General features: G+C 39.4%; 2 protein-coding genes across 3 annotated transcripts in view; one reads left to right on the top strand and one right to left on the bottom strand.

The window, feature by feature from the left end:
* Window positions 1-5,595, top strand: part of kcnc1b (potassium voltage-gated channel, Shaw-related subfamily, member 1b) — a 44,605-nt gene extending 39,010 nt beyond the window's left edge. Inside the window, exon 4 of the mRNA XM_062035505.1 lies at window positions 5,116-5,595. Within this exon, the coding sequence (XP_061891489.1) occupies window positions 5,116-5,159 (44 nt within the window). The 3' untranslated portion in view covers window positions 5,160-5,595. The remainder of the gene's footprint in view (window positions 1-5,115) is intronic.
* Window positions 1-26,429, bottom strand: part of sergef (secretion regulating guanine nucleotide exchange factor) — a 70,487-nt gene that overhangs the window by 42,449 nt on the left and 1,609 nt on the right. The window contains exons 3-11 of one of the 2 annotated variants that reach the window (XM_062035507.1): window positions 22,087-22,239; window positions 19,899-19,993; window positions 19,042-19,102; window positions 18,848-18,961; window positions 18,707-18,769; window positions 16,398-16,556; window positions 16,178-16,329; window positions 13,348-13,384; window positions 2,855-4,186 (exon numbers count right to left, since the gene is read on the bottom strand). In XM_062035507.1, the coding sequence (XP_061891491.1) occupies window positions 4,017-4,186; window positions 13,348-13,384; window positions 16,178-16,329; window positions 16,398-16,556; window positions 18,707-18,769; window positions 18,848-18,961; window positions 19,042-19,102; window positions 19,899-19,993; window positions 22,087-22,239 (1,004 nt within the window). In that variant the 3' untranslated portion in view covers window positions 2,855-4,016. Of the gene's footprint in view, window positions 1-2,854; window positions 4,187-13,347; window positions 13,385-16,177; window positions 16,330-16,397; window positions 16,557-18,706; window positions 18,770-18,847; window positions 18,962-19,041; window positions 19,103-19,898; window positions 19,994-22,086; window positions 22,240-26,429 lie in introns of those variants that run through there. The other variant, XM_062035509.1, reaches the window with a different exon arrangement.

Consider the following 26,429-nt stretch of genomic DNA (forward strand, 5'->3'; position numbering starts at 1 on the left):
AACGTAAGAGATTAAAAATTGGATCAACCAGATTAAAAACATAATGCGCTAAATATGAGTGTAATTAATCAATCAAAATTTGCCACCCCTAATTAAAAACAAAAGTTAAAAGAAAGTGTCAAAAATCTGGCAGTTTTGGGTTTTTTTAAATAGAGTAATCTGTGTTGGCCCTGCGATGAGGTGGCGACTTCCCGAGTGCAGCTGAGCTAGGCTCCAGCACCCCCCGCGACCCCGAAAAGGACAAGCGGTAGAAAATAGATGGATGGATGGAACCGTAAAGGTTTAAAACAGTTCAATTGTCGATGTTTGTTGACCTAGAATTTATAAATATGGAAAATGACCTCTTTTTTCTGATAAGAAGACTGCAATATAAGTGTAAAAAGAAGTTAACCGCCATATAATGTAAAAGAGTCTACGGTATACCTTAAGTCTACCCTAGAGAGTTTTTTTTAAAGGTTTTACAAGTATTTACAGTTAAGAGGCATTTTTTGACTTGGTAACAGCTTAATCTTTACAAGAATGTGCTAAATCTGTTAGATTTTGAGGGGAACACCATGTATACCATTTGAAATGTTTTACTAGAATTAAACATTCCAAAGAACAATATCAACTTTATTCTATTGAGTTGGATGTATGGCCCAAAAATGACACTGCCACTCAATGGTGTACTTTTGGTGAAACATATTTGTCCTTTTTTTGTAAGTAGATAAATAGAAAGTATGTAGTAATTAAAAGTAAAAAATTGCAATGCAAATGTAAATTTATTTGACGTAAACTGCTGGCATTTTACAAGATGGTGATTTTCCATTCGTTGTACAAGAATCCCAGTGTGGTTCAACATGGAAAGGCAGTAATGAGCATTGTAATTAGTAGTTAACAACCATTACAGACATGTTCAAAGTGCAGCTTCCATTGTTTGTGTGGAAAAGTTAGTGTAAAAGGGACCAACTTTTTAACAAACAACTGCAAACACACTGCCAACCAACCACTGGGAACCGGGTTCTGGTCATTGTAACAATATTATTATTAAACAAACTCATTTAACAGGCATCATATGTAAGACGCAACTAATGTGTGACTTTTAGTGAGATTGGAGTGTGTGTGTGTGTGTGTGTGTGCGCACATACGTGTGTTTTGAACACTGATGTGTTTTGTGTGGCTAGTTCTCTTAGTTGGGTGTTCAGTGGTAGTTTTCATCGGTTTGTTAGTTAGGGAATTTTTGGTGTCTTCTCTAAACAATACAGTTGAGACCTGTGTGATAAACAGTGTTAAATAAAATTTAACAAACAAACACAAACGATCATTGTCAAAAGGGTTTTTGTTTTCTTTAAAAACATTTTAAATTTAAAAAACATTTGTGCATTTGAGATATAAAGCGTATTTAATTTGCTGAGTGTTGTTGACTAAAAACAGAAATAAATAAAGTAACTATAATTCAAGCATTATTTATGAGCCATGCTGATCCTGCCCTGGCCTTCACCTGCATGGTTTCCAGGTACTGCACTGCAGATGCCTGCACAGCTTATAAATATGCAAGATGGTGCTGATATGGCAATTCTTTAAAGGGGAATTGCACTCGTTTTTATTTGGCCTATCATGCACAATCTTTTTTTGAGACAAGAACACACATTTTCCTCTTTTTGTGCAGTCTAAATTGTAAAATACGGCTAGTACTAAACATCTAACAATAGGATTGATCTATTTCACCTAAAAAGCCCTCTAAAAAAACACCAACTATACTCAATTTACATGCCATGACCCTATTAACCAAGCATTAGCGACAGTGTTATTGTAAGAGGGACTATTTTAGTAACACACCGCCTTGTTGACGACGGTAACTACCTACTGCAGCTCTTGACCTGCTGAGCAGATGAGCTGCATCACCCCTGAGTTGGTAAAAGTGTGCAATAGATCATAATCATGGTAGACGGTGTGGGTATAAGCCAAGAAGTTGGTTAAATTTGAAATGTAACCTCTACCCGAAGACATTGCAAGGAAGATGCGATAATATGCTCGTTTGCTGCCTTTTTTTTTTTTTTTTTAACATAAATAAGGATCATGATGAATTCATCTAAATGGGGAAAATAAGTCTTGTGCTGAATCATATAAACATCCCATCAGTCAGCATCCTAGTGAGAGCAGACATTGTACAATAAGTGATTGCTTTATTATGTTCGTAGTTTGTATTTCTTGTTTAACACTTCGCAATACTGGAGTTGGATCTGCTAAGCACAGTTTGTAAAACTTGTAGCTCATCCTCCGTACATTCGGACTCAACCATGTAGGGCTATGGATCACCAAAGTTGTCATCGCTGTCTCTAATGAAGTCCACCATGAATTATTGTTGAAATAGCCAACGTTACGATTAGAGACGTCCGATAATATCGGACTGACGATATTATCGGCCGATAAATGCTTTAAAATGTAAAATCGGAAATTATCGGTATCGGTTTCAAAAAGTAAAATGTACGACTTTTTAAAACGCCGCTGTGTACACGGACGTAGGGAGAAGTACAGAGCGCCAATAAACCTTAAAGGCACTGCCTTTGCGTGCTGGCCCAATCACATAATATCTACGGCTTTTCACACACACAAGTGAATGCAAAGCATACTTGGTCAACAGCCATACAGGTCACACTGAGGGTGACTGTATAAACAACTTTAACACTGTTACAAATATGCACCACACTGTGAACCCACACCTAACAAGAATGACAAACACATTTCAGGAGAACATCTGCATTGTAACACAACATAAACACAACAGAACAAATACCCAGAACCCCTTGCAGCACTAACTCTTCCGGGATGCTACAATATACACCCCCCGCCACCCCCACCTACCCCGCCCACATCAACCTCCTCATGCTCTCTCTGGGAGAGCATGTCCCAAATTCCAAGCTGCTGTTTTGAGGCATGTTGTAAAAAATAATGCACTTTGTGACTTCAATAATAAATATGGCAGTGCCATGTTGGCATTTTTTTCCATAACTTGAGTTTATTTATTTTGGAAAACCTTGTTACATTGTTTAATGCATCCAGCGGGGCATCACAACAACATTAGGCATAATAATGTGTTAATTCCACGACTGTATATATCGGTATCGGTTGATATCAGAATTGGTAATTAAGAGTCGGACAATAACAAAATATCGGATATCGGCAAAAAAGCCATTATCGGACATCTGTAGTTACGATGTGCTCTGTGAAATCAATGTGCCCATAAAAGTTCTGACAATGATTAAAATGACAAAAATACGTAAATATTACATATTATAATGAATGTGCATGTTACTAAATTAAATACAGTATATACTTACAGCATCTATATAAAACGTTGTTGGAGTTTTTAGAGGGCGTTATAGGCGGAATAGATCGAATCTCCATTACCTCCTTTCTTTGCTGCCTCTTGCCAGCATTTATTTACGATTTAGAATGCATAAAAAAGTGTTGTGTGTGCTGGTCTCACATAGTGATGGGGATTGACAGGCACCCCAAAAGTGCATTTCCCATGAAGTTCATGTGACGCAAGTTTGGGTACAGGAATATTTCTGTGCAATAAGTAAATCACCCGGTGACACAAATGGCGGCTATAAAGTATAAGCATCAGCACATCCCAACGTTCAAGATCACGGCAATAAAAGCGCTGACATGGGAAGATGGACTTGAAGTGGCGGCCGGGCCCATCCCCCACATTAGCCTTAACGTCTTCATTCATTCAGGAGGGACAACATGGTGGGAAGTGTAGGAATGACCATGTCCTGTAAAGACATCGCCCACCATCATGGCCGTTAAAGTGACGGGCAGGCCAGAGAAATTATTGGCCCCTGTCCACACCAGACATAAGTCATGACCACACACATCCAGATATTTATGACGCACGCACACAACTACCCTTGTCAATAGGAAGGTGAAAGTTGCTGCATATTTCCAAGTCAGTTCGTTCATAAAATAATTCAATTTCAGGAATTCAGGTCTAGTTTTAGACATGTGCTGTCTCCAATATGTGCAGTTTATCAGTGGTCTTTGCACGTCTTCCCTGCGCACACCACCATTGAGTGTCCGGCCCCGCAGCCAATGAGAAGAGGCGTGACACCGGGAACGAGCTGCGGCTCAAAAACGTCGGCCAGTGAACCGTCTCCGCTTGTTCCATGCTCGTTCCAGCCCCAGGAAAGCAGACGCCCCCCTGAGGAGGAGATGGGTAATGGGTCAGTAGAACCAAGAGAACACAACTCTTTTTTTACATGCGAGTTAATATTAGCAGCCTGGAGTGGCGGGGAGGCTGCAAAGAAGAAAGGGAATGAGAAAACAAACACACACACGCTGACACTCAGTCAGCCAGCAATAAAGCTTCCCTGCTCTTCACAGCTGGAGAGCTTGTTAGTGGGTGTGGTCAGGGCTGCATCACCGAGGAGACACGTGTCATGGCAACACAGTTACCTAATAGGCCCCATTACCATGGCAACAGAAGCGAGCTTGCTTTCTCAAGGGTAACACATCCTCGAGCTCTACCTATCTGGCTGTCGTGTGCCTTTCACGCTTTGTCTTTCCGTCCATTTCATTGAGACCTTTCTTTTTCTGCTTGGCTCTTTCAGTGTTTTGGATGCAGATACTGAAACATATGCTTTTGCTAGTTAGGAGACCAACATGTCACGCCAGCAAGCTTATGTCAGTGTGTCAATCTGCTAGCAATGGCCGATGCATTACAAACAAACATGCACCGCAGGCCTTCATGATGACAGACAGTATTCAGTAACATGCCAGTGCTAATCTATAAATGAATTTCCTGTTTTGAAGCATTGTGTTCACCAGGGGAGAGAGCGAGCGCCTTATTTGGGCGCTGTGCTTTATTCCCTCACTGACAGGAGTATACCGCACATCAGTGTTTCCATGGCAACAAAGTGCTGCACTTTCTGCACAACAAAAACGGAATTGAAATCAAGACGCTGAAACCAAAAGCCGTTTCCCAGCAAACACGTCCGGTTTTTAATGGTTTCGTGATCGACCGTTTAAAATGTCACAAATAATTAACACTTCCGCAGGTGTGACTTGTCGTCCACTAATAGGCGTGAAATGATGAAAACTGTTCAGTCATCAACACTAATCTTTTCTCAGAGATGGATGTGGGAAGTCCACCGATCAGACCACCAACCAAATGAGTGGGGAGCACTTCCCCAGGAGCAGATGTGCAAGGGTAGCATGCAGTGCTCTCACTTCCTTTTTGTCTGACCTACTTCGGCACCAGAAATAGCAGCACTCAGGTCTCGGCTTCCAATCCTGTTTTGCTACGCCGTTGCTACTGCTGCCGCCGCCACCACCGCCGCCGATGTGCTCAAGACAGCAGGAGGGAATGAAGGGAAGGGAGGTTCACTTGTACGCTCCCCTCTGCTTGTTCTTGCCTTCCCATCCTCTAGAGCAGGGCTATTCAACTGGCGGGCCCAGGAAGGACACCATACCGGCCCCCAAGTTCAGTTCACAACTTTGGAGACAAACATTTTTGCAACAAATTCCTAAAAACACTGGAAAGCTCCTGTTGTATAGATGAACTTTGGCCACTGTAAACACATTGGCAGATTCTTGCACTAACATTTTAACCTTGCTAGCAAACTTGTGATTTTTGCATCAAATGACTAAAAAATACTCCACAGGAAGATGAAACAAAAGTACATGCAGGTGCATCTATAAATGTCATGTGGACCTGCCATCAAAATGAGGAAGTATAATGAGCAGGGACTTTTTTTTTAAAGTTATGTTACATGTTACATGCACCAATTCATTTCAATAGGAGCTGTTGGGTTTAGATACAAGTGTAAATGGTAAATGGTTATACTTGAATAGCGCTTTTCTACCTTTTTTAAGGAACTCAAAGCGCTTTGACACTATTTCCACATTCACACACACATTCACACACTGATGGCGGGAGCTGCCATGCGCAAGGCGCTAACCAGGACCCATCAGGAGCAAGGGTGAAGTGTCTTGCTCAAGGACACAACGGACGTGACTAGGATGGTAGAAGGTGGGGATTGAACCAGTAACCCTCAGATTGCTGGCACGGCCACTCTACCAACTTCGCCACGGCGTGTTTTGAGTTAAGAGCTCTGTCACAGAACCAATTAAGCTCGCAAACGTGTGATTTACATCACTGAGGCGTTCTTAAAGGCACCCCTTTAAGTCCTCTTTTAAGTTGCACAATTTTTTTCCGAACACAATTTAATGTTGCTATAACTTGTTTACTTCAGATGCAGTTAGTAGCCATTTGTTCAATGTATTAAGTTTTACTAGTAGTTTTCCTCAAGGTTCGATCTTAGGTCCTGTCTTCTTCCTCATTCAATTGTTGTCCCGCAGGTTCGGTTCAAATACGTGATAGACTCACATTTTTGCAGCAGATTCTTAAAAACATGACAGTGCTTTCATAGAGATGATCTTTGACTATAGCTTTTTTTGCAGAAGGTTCTTAAAACAGCAGATCGCTCCTGTCATTAAATAATAATAATAATAAATACAACAAAATCAAATGTCCACTGTAGATAATTTCATAATTAACACAATAACATTGATAGTGAAGGGAGAAGTCCGGACCCCCGATCCTTAGCTTTCTGGAAATGTGGCCCCCAAAAAGAATTTAGTTGAATACCCCTGCTCTAGAGCTTTGTGACACTGTGACATTATACTTCTTCATTTTGATGGCAGGTCCACATGACATCTATAGATGCACCTGCATGTACTTTTGTTTCATTTTCCCGTGGAGTATTTTTAGTCATGTTGATGCAAAAACTGGGCCAGTATTTTTTTCTTGTTACCATTTAAGTTGGGGGGATGAAGATTGTATATTTGATTAGGAGGCACAAATGCTCAAAAGGTTTGACTTCTTGTTCAGGAGTACCTGACACTGTTATTGGTCTTGTGCAGATTAAAAGGGACACTGCTTTCCAAAACATTAAACTGTAAAGACATGCCAGTAAATTTGTGTGTAGCTAATTCATCTCATTTACAGTCCTGCTCGCATAATTGCATCTGCCAGTGATACCCCACATCTTAGCAAGCTGTAATTACTTCCTTCTGCAAAAGGCCACAGAGCAATGAGCTGACCTCAGAAATCCTCTGAAGCCACCAGAAGGATAACCATTTCATACAGATGCTTTTACTGTAATATATTGGACAATCATCCAGTAATGTGGCAAAATGAACAGTACCATTTATATTTACAGTAGTATCTCAACTTGCGAGCTTAATTGGTTCTGTGACAGAGCTCTTAACTCAAAACACGTGTACCTCAACTCAACATCTTCTCTTAAAATGAATTGAAATCAATTAATTGGTGCCTTTTAACATGTAACATAACTTTAAAAAAAATTAAAACAAACTTTTGGATAAGAAATCTTTTATGAAATATATACAATCAAATTTACTACCAACAACCTCTGAGATTTATAATGTATTAAAATAATAATGTACAGCTTTTACCTCAGAGAGGACTACTATCGTATCTCCTTCCAGCTGTTTCTCGGGCAAACACACTATCAACAGCTTCTCCATATTTTCATGGATAAATGCCCACCGTTTGGATATGATTCTAATTTTAACAGTAATGGGAGGCGTTATAAACTCATTCTGCTTCAGTGTGGTGCAACAGAGCAGTCGTCGTCATATTTTATCCGCAGGTTGAATACAATGGATCGCCTATTCTTTCCATCTTGTGCCTTTGTGGCACATTCAGAATAGCTGAGCCTGGTCCAGTCTTTTTGATATTAGTAGTCCATGTTGTTCTAGGCCTCCCTCTTGCTCTCTTTCCATCTATCTTGCCTTCTAATAGCTCTCTTTGTAGACCTTCTTTCCTCATTATATGGTCAAAATATTTTTGGTTCTGTGATTTGATTGTGTTTAGTAGTAGTTTATTACAATTCATTGTTTCTAAAAATTTTGTTTTCTAATCTGTCCATGAGACTTTTAACATTCTTCTGTATAACCAAAGCTTAAATGCTTTCAATTTCTTTGATAAAGTTTTTGTTAAGGTCCATGTCTTGGAACCATACTGTAGGGACGACCACACAGCATTTTAGCATTATTTTCCTTGTTTCAATTATTAATTATTTTGATGTTATTAGTTTCTATATATTTTCACATGAATTCCTAGCAATTTCCATTCTTCTTTTTATTTCATTTTCAAACTGCATCTGACCAAGATATACCATATTTGACACTTGTTCTAAAGGGCTGCCATCTATTACGGGGGACGGTGTGGCTCAGTTGGTAGAGCGGCCGTACCCGCAATTTGTGGGGTACGATCCCCAGCTTCTGCCATCCTAGTCACGTCCGTTGTGTCCTTCAGCAAGACACTTCACCCTTGCTCCTGATGGGTCATGGTTAGGTCCTGGCATGGCTGGTCCCACCATCAGTGTGTGAATGGGTGAATGTGACAATAGGGTCAAAGCGCTTTGAGTACTTTGAAGGTAGAAAAGCGCTATACAAGTATATCCCATTTACCAATTATTATTAGGATTATTTGAGGAACCGGTTGATTTTTGATTACTACCATTGTGTTGGTATTTTTCACACCCTAACCCTAACCTTAACCCATGCACTTTTGGAAGCAATTACAGCCTCAAGTCATTTTGAATACGACGCCACAGGCGGTCACACCGCTACCTCTCTATCTGGCTGTTATATACCGCCCCTCTGGGCCCTATACAGATTTTATCAGTGAATTTTCAGTTTGTCGCTAATCTAGTGACGCACGCAGATAATATAATTATAATGGGGGATTTTAATATCCATTTGAATACCCCATCAGACCCTCGGTGCGTAGCGCTCCAGAATATAATTGATAGCTGTGGTCTTACACAAATAATAAATGAAACCACGCATCGCAACGGTAATACGATAGATCTAGTCCTTGTCCGGGTTGTCACCACCTCCAAAGTTACGATACTCCCGTACACTAAAGTAATGTCCGATCATTACCTTATGAAATTCAAAGTTTTGACTCATTGTCAACAAGCTACTAATAACCACTGCTTTAAAAGTCGCAACATTAATGTTGTCACAACTAGGACTCTTGCTTGGCTACTGACTTCGGTAATGGCGCCATTCCCAAATTATGTGGGCTCTATCGATAACCTCACTAACAACTTTAACGATGCCCTGTGCGACGCCATAGATAGTATAGCACCGCTAAAGCTAAAAAAGGCCCCTAAAAGGCATACCTCCTGGTTTACAAAAGAAACGAGAGCCCTTAAACTATCATGTACAAAGCTGGAACGCAAATGGCATGCGACTAAACTTGAGGTTTTCCATGAAGCATGGAGTGATAGTTTAATAACTTGAAATGCACGCTTACTTTAGCTGAAGTTAAGTACTACTCCAATCTCATCCGCCTCAATAAAAACAATCCTAAGTATTTGTTTAGTACAGTAGCATCACTAACCCAACAAGGGACTCCCCCAGTAGCTCCACCCGCTCGGTTGATGATTTTATGAATTTCTTTAATAAGACAATTTAACTCATTAGAAAGGAGATTAAAGACAACGCGTGCCAGCTACAACTGGGTTCTATTAACACAGATACGAATGAGTGTACGACGGATATTGCCCGCCAAAATAGTCTCTCTCTTTTTGATGAAATAACATTAGAGGAACTCCTGTGACGTGTAAATAGGACAAAACAAACAGCATGTTTACTTAATCCACTTCCTGGGAAACTTATCAAGGAGCTGTTTGTAATATTAGGACCCATCCATCCATCCATTTTCTACCGCTTGTCCCGTTCGGGGTCGCGGGGGATGCTGGAGCCTATCTCAGCTGCATTCGGGCGGAAGGCGGGGTACACACTGGACAAGTCGCCAGCTCATCACAGGGCCAACACAGATAGACAGACAACATTCACACTCACATTCACACACTAGGGCCAACTTAGTGTTGCCAATCAACTTATCCCCAGGTGCATGTCTTTGGAGGTGGGAGGAAGCCGGAGTACCCGGAGGGAACCCACACAGTCACGGGGAGAACATGCAAACTCCACACAGAAAGATCCCGTGGCCGGGATTGAACCCAGGACTACTCAGGACCTTCGTATTGTGAGGCACATGCACTAACCCCTGTCCCACCGTGCTGCCCAATATTATGACCATCAGTGCTAAATATTATAAACGTATCACTTTCCTCTCGCACTGTTTCCCTAGCATTAAAAAAAGCGGTTATTGATCCTCTGCTCAAAAGACCTAACCTCGATCCTGACTTCATGGTAAACTACAAGCCGGTGTGCCACCTTGCCTTTATCTTGAAAATCCTGAAAACAAATTGTTGCAAAGCAGCTAAATGAACACTTAGTATCTAACAATCTCTGTGAACCCTTTCAGTCCGGTGTCAGGGCAAATCACTCTACGGAGACAGCCCTCGCAAAAATGACTAATGATCTATTGCTAACTATGGATGCTGATACTTCATCCATGTTGCTGCTACTTGATCTTAGCGCTGCTTTCGATACCGTCGATCATAACATTTTATTAGAACATATCAAAATGTATTGGTATGTCAGACTTAGCCTTTTCTTGGTTTAACTCCTGTCTTACTGACAGGATGCAGTGCGTTTCCCATAACAATGTGACCTCGGAGTATGTTAAAGTAACGTGCCGAGTTCCACATCTGCGGTCCCCTCCAAGGTTTGTCATTGTGCCCATTGGGTAGAGTTTTTTCTTGCCCTAATGTGGGGTCTGAGGATGTCTGAGGATGCTGTTGTGGCTTGTGCAGCCCTTTGAGACACTTGTGATTAAGTGCTATATAAATAAACTTTGATTGATTGATTGATATCTTTGGGCAGTTTTGCCCATTTGCAGCCCCTCTCAAGCTCAATCAAGTTGGATGGGAATTGTCGCTGCGCAACCATTTTCAGATCTCAAGAGATGTTCAATCATATTGAAGTCTGGGTTCTAGCTAGGCTACTCAAGGACATTTACAGAGTTGTCTTAAATCCATTCCTTTGATATCTTGGTTGTGTGCTTAGGGTCATTGTCCTGCTTAAAGATGAACCGTTGACCCAGTCTGATTTCAAGAGCAGGAGCAGGTTTTCATCAAGGATGTCTATGTACATTGCTGCATTCAAATTTCCCTCTAACCTGACTAGTCTCCCAGTTACTGCTGCTGAAAAAATCCCCACAGCATGATGCTGCCACCACCATGCTTCACTATAGGTAATGGCCTGGTGGTGAGTGGTGTCTGGTTTCTACCAAACAGGACGCCTGGCATTCACACCAAAGAGTTCAATCTTGTCTCATCAGACCAGAGAATTGTGTTTACCATGGTCAGAGTCTTTTAAGTGCATTTTGGCAAACGTGCATGAGAAATTGCTTTGTCTGGTTGTCCTCCTGGAAGGCTCTCATCTCTCCACAGAAAAATGCTGTAGTTATGACAGAGTGGCCATCAGGTTCTTGGTAAGTTGGTTACCTCCCTGACTAGGGTCCTTCTCCCCTGATTGATCAGTTTAGACGGCCATCCAGCTCTAGGAAGATCCTGGTGGTTCCAAACCTCTTCCATTTACAGATTATGGAGGTTGCTGTGCTCATTGGGACCTTCAAGCCACCATATATTTTTCTGTACCCTTCCACAGGTTTGTGCGTCTAAACAATCCTGTCCCAGAGGTCTACAGACAATTCTTTTAACTTCATTCTTGGGTTAGTGCTCTGCAATGCACTGTCAAGTGTGGGACCTTACACTCTATGTAAACAGGTGTGTGCCTATCAAAATATTGTCCAGCCAACTGAATTTACCACAGGTGGACTCCAATTAAGCTGTAGGAACATCTCAAGGATGATTTGTTGAAAAAGGATGCTTTTAAGTTCACTTTTGAGCTTCATGACAAAGGCTGTGAATACTTGTGCAAATATGATTTCTTAATTTTCAAAAATTTAAATTTGCAAAAAAATATGAAAAAAAAGCATTCGTTGTGGGTAATTTGTGTAGAATTTCGAGGACAATAATTACTTTATTCCATTTTGGAATTAGGCTCTGACATAAAAGAGGTCAAATAAGTCAAGCGCTGTGAATACTTTCCGGATGCACTGTATTTGTGTAAGGTATTATTTCTCATCATGACAGCAACTCCATGTATACGTAACACCAGAATACGTAATGTGGTTCTCTCTTGTTATTTTTCCACTTTCTATCCATTTTGTTTCAGCAATTCCAATAATGTCCACACTCGTATTGTGTGCTTATTGTTTAAGGTTTCTGCTTTCCTGCGTGGTAAAAAGTTCTCACATGCCAGTTACCTATTCTTAAACGGGAACTGCACTTTTTGCCTATCGTTCACGATCATTATAAAAGACGAGAGGTCGAATGTGTTATTTTTAATGCATTCTAAATATCAAATAAATGTGATGCGATCCGCTTACAAAGGAGATTATGGGAGCCGCTCAATTTTGCATATAAAGCCTTTAAAAATACCCAAACACCTCCATTAAGGTTTTATATACATTCTGTAAGTATCTATGTAATATAGTAATGGACACATTTATAATAACATTATATACGTATTTTGCTAATTTTAAGCATACAAGTCACATTAATTTAAAAAAACGCATCACAGCGTTCGCTTTTCTTTTCCCAACTACGTCACTGTTTTCCACTCACTGCAGACTTCATGAAAGCCAACAAACAAACATCACTTACTGCACAATATCTGCTGTCATTAGCATGCTGACTGCTAGGATGTTCTTTTATTTCCATATAGATGAAGAATGATGTATAATCCTTTTGTAGAAAAGGTGGGTGGAACCAAGCGTCTTTTCGTGTCGTTCTCACTATTTTCCAGTCTAAATTGGCTGTCAAAGTGTACCAACTTGTCGGAATACATCCTTGTGCTTCAACCATGATTTATGATCTAGAATAAAATTTGACAAGCAAGGAAGCGAGGAAGCAGCTGATCAGTTGATCATGTCAACATTGGCCCACAAGATCACAGCGCCGCTATAAATAGTTTGTGTGCGTTAGTGCTTATAATAAAAATATCACTAATACTTGGGTAATATCGAAGTCACTAAATGTAAGTGTATTTTTGGGATGGTTTTTTTATTGGGTTTTATGGGCAGAATAGAAGACCTCCCATTGGCTCCGCTGTAAGCGGACTTTTATTTACATTTATTTACGAGTGAGAATGCATTAAAAACACATGTCGTCATGTCTTTCATAATGATTGTGAACGATAGGCAAAATTCCAAAACAAGTGCGCTTCCCCTTTAAATTGAGGTACCACTGAACAGTATACAATCTATTGTTAGCTATCCTAAATTGTGCTATCATTGAAATCAAATGCAGTTGATCTTAAACAATGCCTTTCTTTAAGGAGACTACTTACCAACAATGGCGAGGTTATGCTCAGATCCACATGCAATCTGCAGGGGGGGTGAAAAACATTACAATTCACGATGTTAGTCTACACTTCATATGTATGTCCTCGCCAAACATGGCTGAGGCAACAGAAACTGAGAGTGAGAAAACATAAATAAGATCAAACTTATCCCAACAAACACTTTTGTTGCTAATTTCCTCTTAAAAAGGTTGACATTTGGTGGAAAAACATAGTAACTGTTTTAATAAAGCTGCTGGCTGCAGGTGAAGTTCATGCTAAGGACGAGTGTGCACCCTGTTTTTGCAGACCAAAAACTTGTTTTTCTTTTAAAAGATCGGTTTTAACTTTGGAATTTTTGCACCACTCTTAACCACTGCAAAACTTGGAAATGCCACATACCAGTAATATATACATGTCAACTTGAATAGAAACATTAAAAGGTCTCCAAGTGCTTTCCTTCATTGTTATAGCCCTCTCCTATTGCAATAGAACGATAATGTAGATACATCTTCTCTAATAGTACTTTGGCTGCTTACTTTCCTTTTAGTTTTAGCATACAGGAGTGGCAGGTGAGTGCAATCACAGGGTATCATTTGCTCCACGTGTTATGCTCATACACCTCATACAAATATAACAGCTAACTAAACATTAACTCGGTGGGAGTGCACGCACGCACGCAATGCTGGGCCCGAGAGACGACTATCATGGCTGAGCATGCAAGGAGATTCATTGTCCACTCAGCAAATCCATCTTCACCTTTATCTTTACGCACGGAAGGTGATGGCCCGTTGACAGACGCCACTGCTGCAGCAACGATTTCTGAACGTAGGACAAGAACGATCCATCGCTTGCCCTTGGCCGTCCCTGACATATGTTTTATTAGCAACCATGTCCTTTCAGCTACCATTTAGACTATAGGTTAACTGCTGCAGTCCCCTGATGGTGTCACATTGGTCCCAATGGGCGAAGAAACCTCTGACTAGGCAGGATGTTATTGGTTCAGTCCCTTGTGGGTGATAACGGAAAATGTGCATGCTTTTTTATTGCACATATAATGATAAAGAAGCCTCTTTCTCGCAAGGTGAACTGTGGCGCTTTTAGAACGAAAAAACTTTCAGCTGCTTTCTTTTTCCATTTGTGGATGTGTAGCTCCTCCTGCTGGACTAACCAGATAATACAAGATGAAAACTACCCCAAAGTGCATGTTTTTTTTGGAGGTGGGATGATGTGTAATATAATTAAATAAGAATCTAAATACATTTGGTATTGAAATCACTACACTAACTTCAGTTGTTTTTTTTATTACAGGTATCACTTGTTATAGTTGTTTTTTATATATTTTATTACTATGTATTAAAACTATGTGTGCTGTCTCAGAGTGATCTGTGATCACGTTAACACAGCTGTTTTTACAAGTAATCTGCGATCGCAATGCTTTACATCTGCATATTAATTTCATACCAAATTGAAGAGGGAAGTTTGCCAAACATGTAAGAATACAGTACAACCTGCGGTAAAGCCTTTTTTTCGAGGGTAAACGCCAATACGCTGTAATATGAATGCGTGTGCTCACACACACACAGTTTAACGCTTTTTTTCGCCACACAGCAGAGCTTTGATTGTGGCATGACAACAACCATTTGTACCAAAATAACAATTCAGTTTGCATTGATTAAAACAAGCTATAACAACAGACTTAACAACACATTACTTCAACTAATTCAACAGACCCTGACGACAATGCAATATGAAGTATAAACAATAAAACATTGAATATTAAGAGTATGTGAAAGTTCCTCTCCTAACGTGTTCAATTCCCTGACAACCTCCTTAAAGTTTTGTAATCAGAAATATCAAGCAGATAAAATGTGCCAAACACAGGAAAGTGTGGAGAGAGTGTTTTACGTATCACCCATCAAGCAACGTAGTGAATTTATTATATATTCGTCATTTTAAATTATATCAACCAATCAATCAAAGTTTATTTATATAGCCCTTCATCACAAGTGTCTCAAAGGGCTGCGCAAGCCACAACGACATCCTCGGCTCAGATCCCACATCAGGGAAAAAAAACCTCAACCCAATGGGAACAACGAGAAACCTTGAAAGGGACTTTTCGATTCTGCTTAACGATTCGGTTCCTTAACGGTTCTCATACCGATTCTTATTTGGGGAAAAAAAGAGGAAAAAGGGTGTATTAGCATCAAATCTGTTTAGTTTAGTGGTAACATGACCTTACAAAGCCTACAGTGAGATCTCAAGAGGCACGTATACAAGTTGCATGTTTTCCAGCAACCAGATTTTCTGTCATTAAATTATACAGGTGAAACTCGGAGCCAGTCAGAATTTGTTTCTCGTCATGCTCAACTAAATGAGAAGGCATTACTTTCAATTGAACAAGTAATAGCGCTAACATGATAGGAGGTGTTAGTACCTGTTGTATTAAGATGACATGCTAGCATTACTGCTGCTGGGAGGAGATCAGAGCGGTTTAAAACATGACTTTCATTTATAATTATCTCATGCTATGTGTTTAAATGTTTTAGCATATTGCTTGCATGTCCTCCTCTTAATGAACTAGCAGCCTTACAATTATTACAAGTAGTGCTGTTGCCATCTTTTCTTGTAAAATGTAGTCAACTGAAGAGCGTTTGTTGCGCCCCGGCTCCGATATTTTGAGATCGGACGTCACTACGTGACGTCATCCATACCTGGAAGGATCGTTAAGAGAACCGTTTGAATAAATGGCAAGCGATTCCAAGGAATTGATACACTAGGAACCGGTTATGAACAATAACCTTACAATCACTAACTAATACTACTATAGTAGTCTTACCTGTGTAGCTTCACAGAGGCTTTTCACCTCTGCGGGGACGTAAGCTTGACTTCCACCATCTGCAGACTGGTGCTCACTGTTTAGAGCCCTTGTCAAAGGACGGCCCAGTTGTCCATAATTACCTCTGCCCCATGTGAACACTCTACCACTCTCTGCAAAAGGGTTATTTTGGTCATTAATTGAAGATGTAAGGGAGACAAAAAAATGGAGGTGTTTCTACCTGTTTGGGCAATAACATGAGTCCAGCCGCTCCACACTTTGACAATTTTCTCTCCACCCAATAGTGAGCGCTTCAGCTGAGTGGGAGTGGACAGGAAAGACTCTGTGGCAGTGAGTAGGCCATGTTTGTTGCTTCCCCACAAAAACACATCACCATCGCCTGCAAATAACAGCACAACGGGAGCACCATTATTAGTCTTCATCTGGCAGAGACAAAGACGTAATCAGGAGCCACCAATCCATTAATTACAAACCAGTCTTAAGACAAGGTGATGTGTGACAATGGTATGCGATATTTTTGTGGGTAGAAAAATATTTCAAATGCATTAGTTTTTAATGTTAGGGTTTCCCCTACGTGTAATTGATTGTGATGTAAATGTTGCTACACCTTCGTAAAAAATGTGTTGTTTTTTTTACATGAACACAACTTAAAAAAGTAACATATTATATGAATGGATACACTGTATATAGTCTACCAGTTACGTATTATTGGCCATAATAAGTCTGAAAAATATCTCAAATACCATAAAACATTTCTCTGTGCTTAATTTAGAATTTTTTTTTTAAAAAGCATGCATCTATCGCCTGTCAGGAGACCTACAGCTTGTCATGCACCAAAACAGAGTTTACACCCAGCATAAGTAACAAGAACATTTGAAGAGCAAAGTATTTCAAGGTAATTAAGGCATGTCTACCCTCATTTTGACATTACTGCAGACAATAACGTCGACCTTTACGCCATGTGCGTCTTCCAACCTCCGTTTAAACATCTGTATGTGTAGTTCTCCCATGCATGTGTGGTTTTCTCTGGGTACTGTAGCTTCCTCCCACATTCCAAAAACATGCATGTTGATATTACTAACATGTGTCACCTAGCAACCTGTGTTACCTAACATTGTTAGCTTCATTGGAGACTGTAAGTGTTCCATATGTATGAATGTAAGTGTGAATAATTGTCTTTCCATGTATGTGCCCAGCGACTGACTATGCTAATTTTGGTTATACTGTCAATGAGCTGCTCCACTGTACCTCAGCATTAAGCTAGCGGAATTATAGCAAACCTTCCTCCTGTATAATTGTATTGCTTTATTTTAGTTTATTCAAAACTGTAATAATAATTTAACGTGATTCCTACATGTATATGCACTTCATGTGTATATATAAGGTAATTTCCTTAGTGTGTTTAGTTTTATAGCAACTTCATTGTGAAAAATATCAATAAACCACCTTAAGTTACTGTATTTTTTTCCCTCTCCAATTCAAAAGATTGTTTACTGTCAAGACTTGGTCTTTGGCGTGGTTTGCTCTCCCGTGGTGCAAAAGAAATGGAACGGACGTGGCGTGCAGGTAAAGACATAGTTTAATTATAACTATAAACTACAAAGTACAAACAAAAGGGTACAAACAAAAGGCGCTCACAGCGGAGGTAAAAAACTTGACTAGGAAAACAAAAGGCGCGCACAATGGCGGAGAACTATGAACATTAAACAAACAAAAACTTACGTGACAAGAGATGAAACAAGAACTAACGTGACAAGGAACTGTGGACATGGCATGAATGGGTGATGTCGCCAGGACGAACAACAGAAACAGAAAAGCCTATATAGTGACATGATAAGTGAAAACAGGTGCGTGACTAACTGTGAACAGGTGCGTGACATGACTGTGAAAACGTGAGACAGGTGTGTGTGAGTCCAAACGTGGAACAGGTGAAACTAATGGTTGCTATGGTGACAAACAAAACCAGGAAGTGAAACCAGGAACTAAGGAAGTGTCCAAAAAACAAAACAGCACATGGCCAAACAAAAACATGAACACAGACATGACAGTTTACATAATTGGCAAACTAAATTGTAACATTCAGGGAGGGTAGAATTTAGTATAGCCCATGTTACCTTTTAAAATAAGCAGCAACAATTGAAAAATAGAGATGAAGAGCAATATCATATAAGAAAAAATATCCATCCATTCATCCATTTTCTACTGTTTGTCCCTCTATGTTATTTGTTTTTAATATACAGTGCATAACGCATTTGTTTCAGATAAACATAAAACACTTGTTTAGCCTTTTTAAAGAAAATATATCTATCATTGCCAATCAAAATAATTATACCATCAAATATATGATGATGTCACATCGACCACATGCTCTCCACGCTACTCGCCAAGCCCCCACCTCCACATATATAGAGACAACCTGAGGGAAACCCTGAATGTGCTTTGAAGGTCTCTGTAAAGTATTTACCAAACAGCATTTGCCATTTTTCTTATGTTATTTTAAACACTTGGAATATGTGCTACAAGTGATACCTGTAAGGCACACACAGTGAGCTGAGCCTGCAGTAACAATGTGCGGCACCTTCTGATCCATACCTGAAACATAGCCAAAAAATAAAACAATTAAAAATCAGCGTTGCCCATTCATATTTGTCAAAACAATGTTGCAGTAACCTGGTACCAGTGAAGGAACCTTGGAATTGAGGTGGGGTGGAACAGGGTTCAGACTGAGTGCTCTCTTGGCAAGATTAAAAAGACCTGTTCCCCACTGGTAGACACATCTGGAGTCTGTAAACAGAAAAGAGGATGAAGTTGTGCAGGTTTCTTTGCTGACCGAAAACACGCAAAGATATTTCCAGTGCACATACCTGTGACGACAAGAGCGTGCCTGAGGCCTGCTGCTACACTGACCACACGCTCTGTTAGACCCTGAGAACAACACAATTACGCTTAAAGGTTACAACATAATAGACACCCACGCAACCCAATACACTGATACAATGATAAATTCTGCCTTTACGAGGATAACAACGGCTAGTTTTGATTGATACTGCAAAACGAGGCATTAATTTAAAACAACTTATTTACTATTGTGGTTACAGTTTGCAGTAAAGGTATAACTGCATTGCAACTGACGTTTTGAAACAAGGTAACAAAAATAAATACATTAATAAAACAATATTTGTCTCCAGAGGTAAATTAACTAAGCAGAAGTTTTAACACTACTGATTGGGAAAAGCAAAAAGTGAAAAATAGTTTTTTAATGTATAATAGTTAACTAAAGCATGACTGATTTTCACAAAATATTGTAACTAAAAGTGCAGCAGGGATTAAGGTACAGAACTAAATGAACGTGAGAATCATGAATTCATGTTCACATTTTTCTGTTGGAGTCAGCTTGGATTAGGGCCAAGTGCTCCAGCAAATGCAACAGATGGAGCTGTGCTGTACAAAAAAGCTTACTGTGTATGGTCGTTATCACTTCCATCTCTATGCAGTACTTTAGACTACAATATTTGATTAAAATGCTTACCCTCTGCTGAGTGCTATCGAAGTTAACACACAGTCAAAGGCAGCAATTTTAATGCAGGGCTTATATTGTCGCTAATCAGGTTGTACCTAATATTGTGGGCAGATGGTTTAGAATGACACAAACAAGCCCAAAATAAAAATTACCAGGCTCTAATCAACAACAAAAAATATCTAGCTGCATCCATTGTCTAACCTCAACCAGCACCAGCTCCGCATGATGTGTTGTCGTGTCACCAATACCCAGTTGTCCGAAAACATTGGAGCCACAGGATAACAATCTACCACAATCTGTGTGAAACAAATAGAACAATTATTTATTTATACATAAACCCAATACAAATACACACTTTATTACAGAGTAGGGATGTCACGGTATGAACATTTCTTATCACGGTTATTGTGACCAAAATTATCACGGTTATTATTATCGCGGTATTTTTAAATGTCCTCAAAATTTTCAAAAAGTACTAAAACGGAAATCTTTTAACCAATTTATATTTTAAAAAAAACCCCACATACAATTGAAAATTATTTCCTTTGTAGGAGAAACATTATTGTAGATCAAAATACCTCAGGTAGAAAGTTGAATATGCATATGAAAGCAACACAAGCATTAAAAACAAAGTCATATAGTAGAAAAAAAAAAAAAAGTGATTGTGCAAGATAGCACTCAATGGACATAATGACAAACAAGGTGGCACCTGATGGCCATAAGACATAACTGCACATTTTTCCATGTCGATAAAAATAGTCTTACACATAGAGTTGCACGATTATGGCCAAAATAATCATTAAGATTATTTTTATCATTTTTGAAATCATGATTATTCATTATGTTAGGTAAAACAGTGTTGGGGTGTGAACATGACGCCATCATGCAGTTTGCAATGTCTAATAAAAAGGCAATAGATAAACTTTTTCCATATATTTGAAGACAAATATTTGTCTTTATGTTCATTAATAGTATCAAAGTGTCATCTTTTTCTCATTACATGATGTCTTTATCTCTATTTTTACATTTTCATAGAGGGAGGTATTCTTTAAGTTGTGTACATATTTATATATTCTAATGTATGTACATGTAGATGCTGTATCGGGACAGATTCATTAAGAGTTTGAGCAGAAATATTTTGTATAGAAATTACCTATACACCATAAAATAATAAGAAAATATAGAACACAAAGCAGTTTGGCTGATGAAAATAAAGTCTAATAAACAAGCTTTGTTCTTCTCCAAATACACCAACAGTTTGTCCAACAAAAATAAACAAGAGTGGTACCTCTCATGTTGAATACACAATCTTCACAGCTTGCGTTCAGTTTGATGAGATAAAAAATATTATAGCTAGTATTTATGTTGTTTAAACATTGATAAAGTTTGCAGTTAAATAAAGGACAAGTGAGCATCCCAGTAAACAAACTAAAGACTTTATTAACAAGTTGTGGCAATGTTTCCTACACATCGCCTGCTGCATGTCACGTCATTAACTCTGTTACAGCAGTTGATGGATGCTGTATTGACAAAATGATACAATAGTTTTCTCCTTCGCTGTATACTTTTAGTGGGACAGATGCGCCTGTTTCCAATATTGTCCACACCTGTCGCCATCTAAAAACTGCAGCACGCTTTACACGCACGCCAAAACTCCACGGAAATGAAGCGAGGGAAAATAAAGTTAAACCAAGCGCTTGGCTCTGTTTATTCCGAGGGGAAATATCCATCGCAAAGTCCATATGGTTGTGTTCCGCCATGTTATTTCAAACTGAACGACACATGTGCGCATGCGCCAGGGCTGCCGTGGGTCCATTTCCAGAAGTAAGCAGTGTTGCCTAAAATGCATTAATAAATTACGTTTTTTTGGTAATTAAAAATGTAAACGGTATTACTAACCGTCAGGAATAATACCGCGGTTATCATTATACCGTTTCACTCTGAGTATCTCTTTGATAGAAAAGCGCTATATAAATCTAATCCATTATTATTATTATTATCGTTACATCCCAAGTACAGAGGAAAGTAATATAATTCTTATTTTATCAGCAAGCTATTGTGAATTTTCAATGCCTGACAACATTGTGGAATCAATCAAACCTCTAATAATTTGTGTGTGCATCTCACATGCACACAGTTCTGATTGTCGTGTTTATCACCTATCAGCTCTAAACATTTATCTTACTGACTGTATTGAGCAACTACCATTTGCATTCCTTCAGTTCAGAGTCTATAGCTGTAATGATAGTCAACAATGATAGTTATGATTTCCTTTATAGGACAATAACTCAAATGTAATTCTAACATAATTTTAAGTAGAAAACCTAAGTGAAACAATGGTAGAAAAAGAGCAAGGTGTGTCTCGGATAAAATGGTAAATGGTAATTACCAGTGAGAAGAAGAGTAAAATCCCATCCGCAGGCAACATTTGTGACTCTCTGATTGAGGCCCGAGCAGCGTTGAAGTGTTGAGCAGTTGTTAGTGTGGCCAAGTCCCAGCTGGCCTCTGTCATTTAGCCCACATGCAAACGCCTCTCCGCCATCTGGACAAAACAATATCGTAATAAGACATCTTATTTAGAGCTGCAACGACTAATCAATTAAAGCGATTAATTCCATTAAAAAAAGCTTCATTTTCTATTCTGTTGCTTCAATAATTGTTTAATCAGTGTAATACATCCATCCATCCATCCATCCATTTTCTACCGCTTGTCCCTTACGGGTTTGCTGGAGCCTATCTCAGCTGCATTCGGGCGGAAGGCGGAGTACACCCGGGACAAGTCGCCACCTCATCACAGGGCCAACACAGATAGACAGACAACATTCACACTCACATTCACACACTAGGGACCATTTAGTTTTGCCAATCAACCTATTCCCAGGTGCATGTCTTTGGAGGTGGGAGGAAGCCGGAGTACCCGGAGGGAACCCAATCAGTCACGGGGAGAACATGCATACAAAATGTTCAAAATCTGCATAGCACAACTTAAAATAGGTAGACATTGTGTACGCATGGCTGGTGTAATACACCACACATGAGCACGTTGATGTGGGTGCCGTGATCTGTGTTGAAAGGAGCAGCGAAAAGTGGTAATGGATGATAAATGGCCCAAAGGAAAACAGCAAGGAGGGGGAAAGAGAGGAAAAGACTCAACGTTTGAGATCATTTTAATCTTAAAAAGACAGATAAAGTAGTGCAATGTTTGCAGTACCAAACAGTACTATATTGTCGCTGCAGTACATTACATAGAGTAGGGATGTAATGATATAAAAAAATTGATGTTACAGTTATTGTGACTAAAATGATCACGTTATCATTATTATTGCAGTATTGTTGACTGTTCTCATAATGTATTTATACACACACTGAAATATTTTAACAAAGTTTTATTTAAAAAAAATAAAAATAAAAAATACTAAATTGAAAAACACTATCTATACCTTTTCGGCAGAAGAAACATTAATTTTTGTTCTGGATTCGTAAGAGCCATATTTTTATTCGAGTGTTCAAATGTTGATTGTTTTCCATTTTAATTTGTAAAATTTTTAGAATGTTTTTTATTGATCTACATTGTTAATGTAGATGCCCATAAATGCTCTACAGATTTACTTTACAAAAGACAGGTGTGAGATACTTCTCTTGTTGCCTTATTTGTATGTGACTTTATTAAATGGATTTATATTCATGTTTGGCGCAGCCGGATCGGAGCAGGAGGGGATAGAAAGAGAAAAAAAGGAAGACAGAGGGGGAAATTGCGGGGACAAGAGGGGAAATACGGAGGAAGAAGAAGAAATATGAGATCGAAACAGAGGTATGTATGTATCCATCCATCCATTTTCTACCGCTTGTCCCTCTGGGGGTCGCAGGGGTGGCTGGAGCCTATCCCAGCTGCATTCGGGCGAAAGGTGGGGTACACCCTGGACAAATTGCCACATCATCGCAGGGCCCACACAGATAGACAACATCCACAATCACAATCACAAACTAGGGCCAATTTAATGTTGCCAATCAACATATACATTTAGCTAATCAATGTTTAGCATTAGCATCTTGATTTTTCCTATATGGGCTGACAGCAGCAATGGCTGTTGTTGCTGTTATTCCTATTCAGAAACCAGCGCATTCGGTAACTGTAAGCTCAATTGGGTAAACTCTCTAAGTAAACAGAAAGTAACTTCCAGAAATGCAAGGAGGGTGAAAAAGTTGGTAACCCAAACTTGAACTGTATTTAATGTAAGCTCAGCTATTGGCTCATTTGGCTCAGTTCTGGAATATGATTGCAGGGAAATTTCTTCCCATTATCTATATTTTATTTATCAATAAATCCAATATGAATGTGATATTTGTATCATATTATAAAAAAGTAAATGGTAAAAAAAAAAAGTAAGTGTGGAGAAAAAGATCAGGAGGATAAAATGGAGTTGGATTGGCCACACCCTGACGAAACCAACGTCTAACATCACCTGGCAGGCCCTGACCTGGATTCCCCAGGGGAAAAGAAAGCGAGGAAGACCAAGGAACACGTGGAGGAGGGACCTGGAGGCGGATGCCAAGCAGACTGGTCACACACATGGAAAGAGCTAGAAAGAATCGCCCAGGACGGAGGACGATGGCGGCGAGTTGTTGATGGCCTATGCTCAAGGGGTACAAGGCCTAACTAAATAACTATAAAGAGTACTTTAGAGTTACAATGCATGCAGAGATGACATTTGTGCTATTTTGTGTTTTACACTACAGCATCTATTCAGACCGCAAGCAGTGAGAGACAGACTCAACATGTTGATCCAGGTGAGTGATTTGTAACAGACTTTAGTAACAATTATTTTTCAATCAAAAAGTATACAACATATATGCTCAACAGTAATATATTTAAATTAATATCAGACTATTTTACTACAATCAATTTTAAATACTCTCAAGACATAATGGTCTATTCATCTGAAATAGTTGTTTTACTTTGGCTGCATTAACATGAGTGCTTGAATATTGTATTACTAATAGCATCATGCTGCAAGAGAAAAAAAAAGGATATTAATAATGGATATTAGCTAGCATGCTCACACTAAAGTACAAACCCCGTTTCCATATGAGTTGGGAAATTGTGTTAGATGTCAATATAAACGGAATACAATGATTTGCAAATCATTTTCAAACCATATTCAATTGAATGCAACAAAGACAAGATATTTGAAGTTCAAACTCATAAACTTTTTTTTTTTTTTTGCAAATAATAATTAACTTAGAATTTCATGGCTGCAACACGTGCCAAAGTAGTTGGAAAAGGGCATGTTCACCACTGTGTTACATGGCCTTTCCTTTTAACAACACTCAGTAAACGTTTGGGAACTGAGGAGACACATTTTTGAAGCTTCTCAGGTGGAATTCTTTCCCATTCTTGCTTGATGTACAGCTTAAGTTGTTCAACAGTCCGGGGGTCTCCGTTGTGGTATTTTAGGCTTCATAATGCGCCACACATTTTCAATGGGAGACAGGTCTGGACTACAGGCAGGCCAGTCTAGTACCCGCATTCTTTTACTATGAAGCCACGTTGATGTAACACGTGGCTTGGCATTGTCTTGCTGAAATAAGCAAGACGTTGCTTGGATGGCAACATATGTTGCTCCAAAACCTGTATGTACCTTTCAGCATTAATGGCGCCTTCACAGATGTGTAAGTTACCCACTAATGGGCACCAATTCACCCCCATACCATCACAGATGCTGGCTTTTCAACTATAACAATCCGGATGGTTCTTTTCCTCTTTGGTCCGGAGGACACGACGTCCACAGTTTCCAAAAATAATTTGAAATGTGGACTCGTCACACTTTGTATCAGTCCATCTTAGATGAGCTCAGGCCCAGCGAAGCCGACGGTGTTTCTGGGTGTTGTTGATAAACGGTTTTCGCCTTGCATAGGAGAGTTTTAACTTGCACTTACAGATGTAGCGACCAACTGTAGTTACTGACAGTGGGTTTCTGAAGTGTTCCTGAGCCCATGTGGTGATATCCTTTACACACTGATGTCACTTGTTGATGCAGTACAGCCTGAGGGATCGAAGGTCACGGGCTTAGCTGCTTACGTGCAGTGATTTCTCCAGATTCTCTGAACCCTTTGTTGATATTACGGACCGTAGATGGTGAAATCCCTAAATTCCTTGCAATAGCTGGTTGAGAAAGGTTTTTCTTAAACTGTTCAACAATTTGCTCACGCATTTGTTGACAAAGTGGTGACCCTCGCCCCATCCTTGTTTGTGAATGACTGAGCATTTCATGGAATCTACTTTTATACCCAATCACGGCACCCACCTGTTCCCAATTTGCCTGTTCACCTGTGGGATGTTCCAAATAAGTGTTTGATGAGCATTCCTCAACTTTATCAGTATTTATTGCCAACTTTCCCAACTTCTTTGTCACGTGTTGCTGGCATCAAATTTTAAAGTTAATGATTATATGCAAAAAAAAAAAGTTTATCAGTTTGAACATCAAATATGTTGTCTTTGTAGCATATTCAACTGAATATGGCTTGAAAATGATTTGCAAATCATTGTATTCCGTTTATATTTACATCTAACACAATTTCCCAACTCATATGGAAACGGGGTTTGTAGCTTTCAGTGCTTTTATATGGACTTTTTAGCAATAGAAAGGTATAGTTACTAAAACTATTACTGGAATAGGAAGTAAGAGGTTATACTGTACATATATTATGGGTTGCACTTGCACCTTATCGTAT

The sequence above is a fragment of the Entelurus aequoreus genome, linkage group LG24, assembly GCF_033978785.1.
Source record: "Entelurus aequoreus isolate RoL-2023_Sb linkage group LG24, RoL_Eaeq_v1.1, whole genome shotgun sequence".
NCBI lineage: Eukaryota > Metazoa > Chordata > Actinopteri > Syngnathiformes > Syngnathidae > Entelurus > Entelurus aequoreus.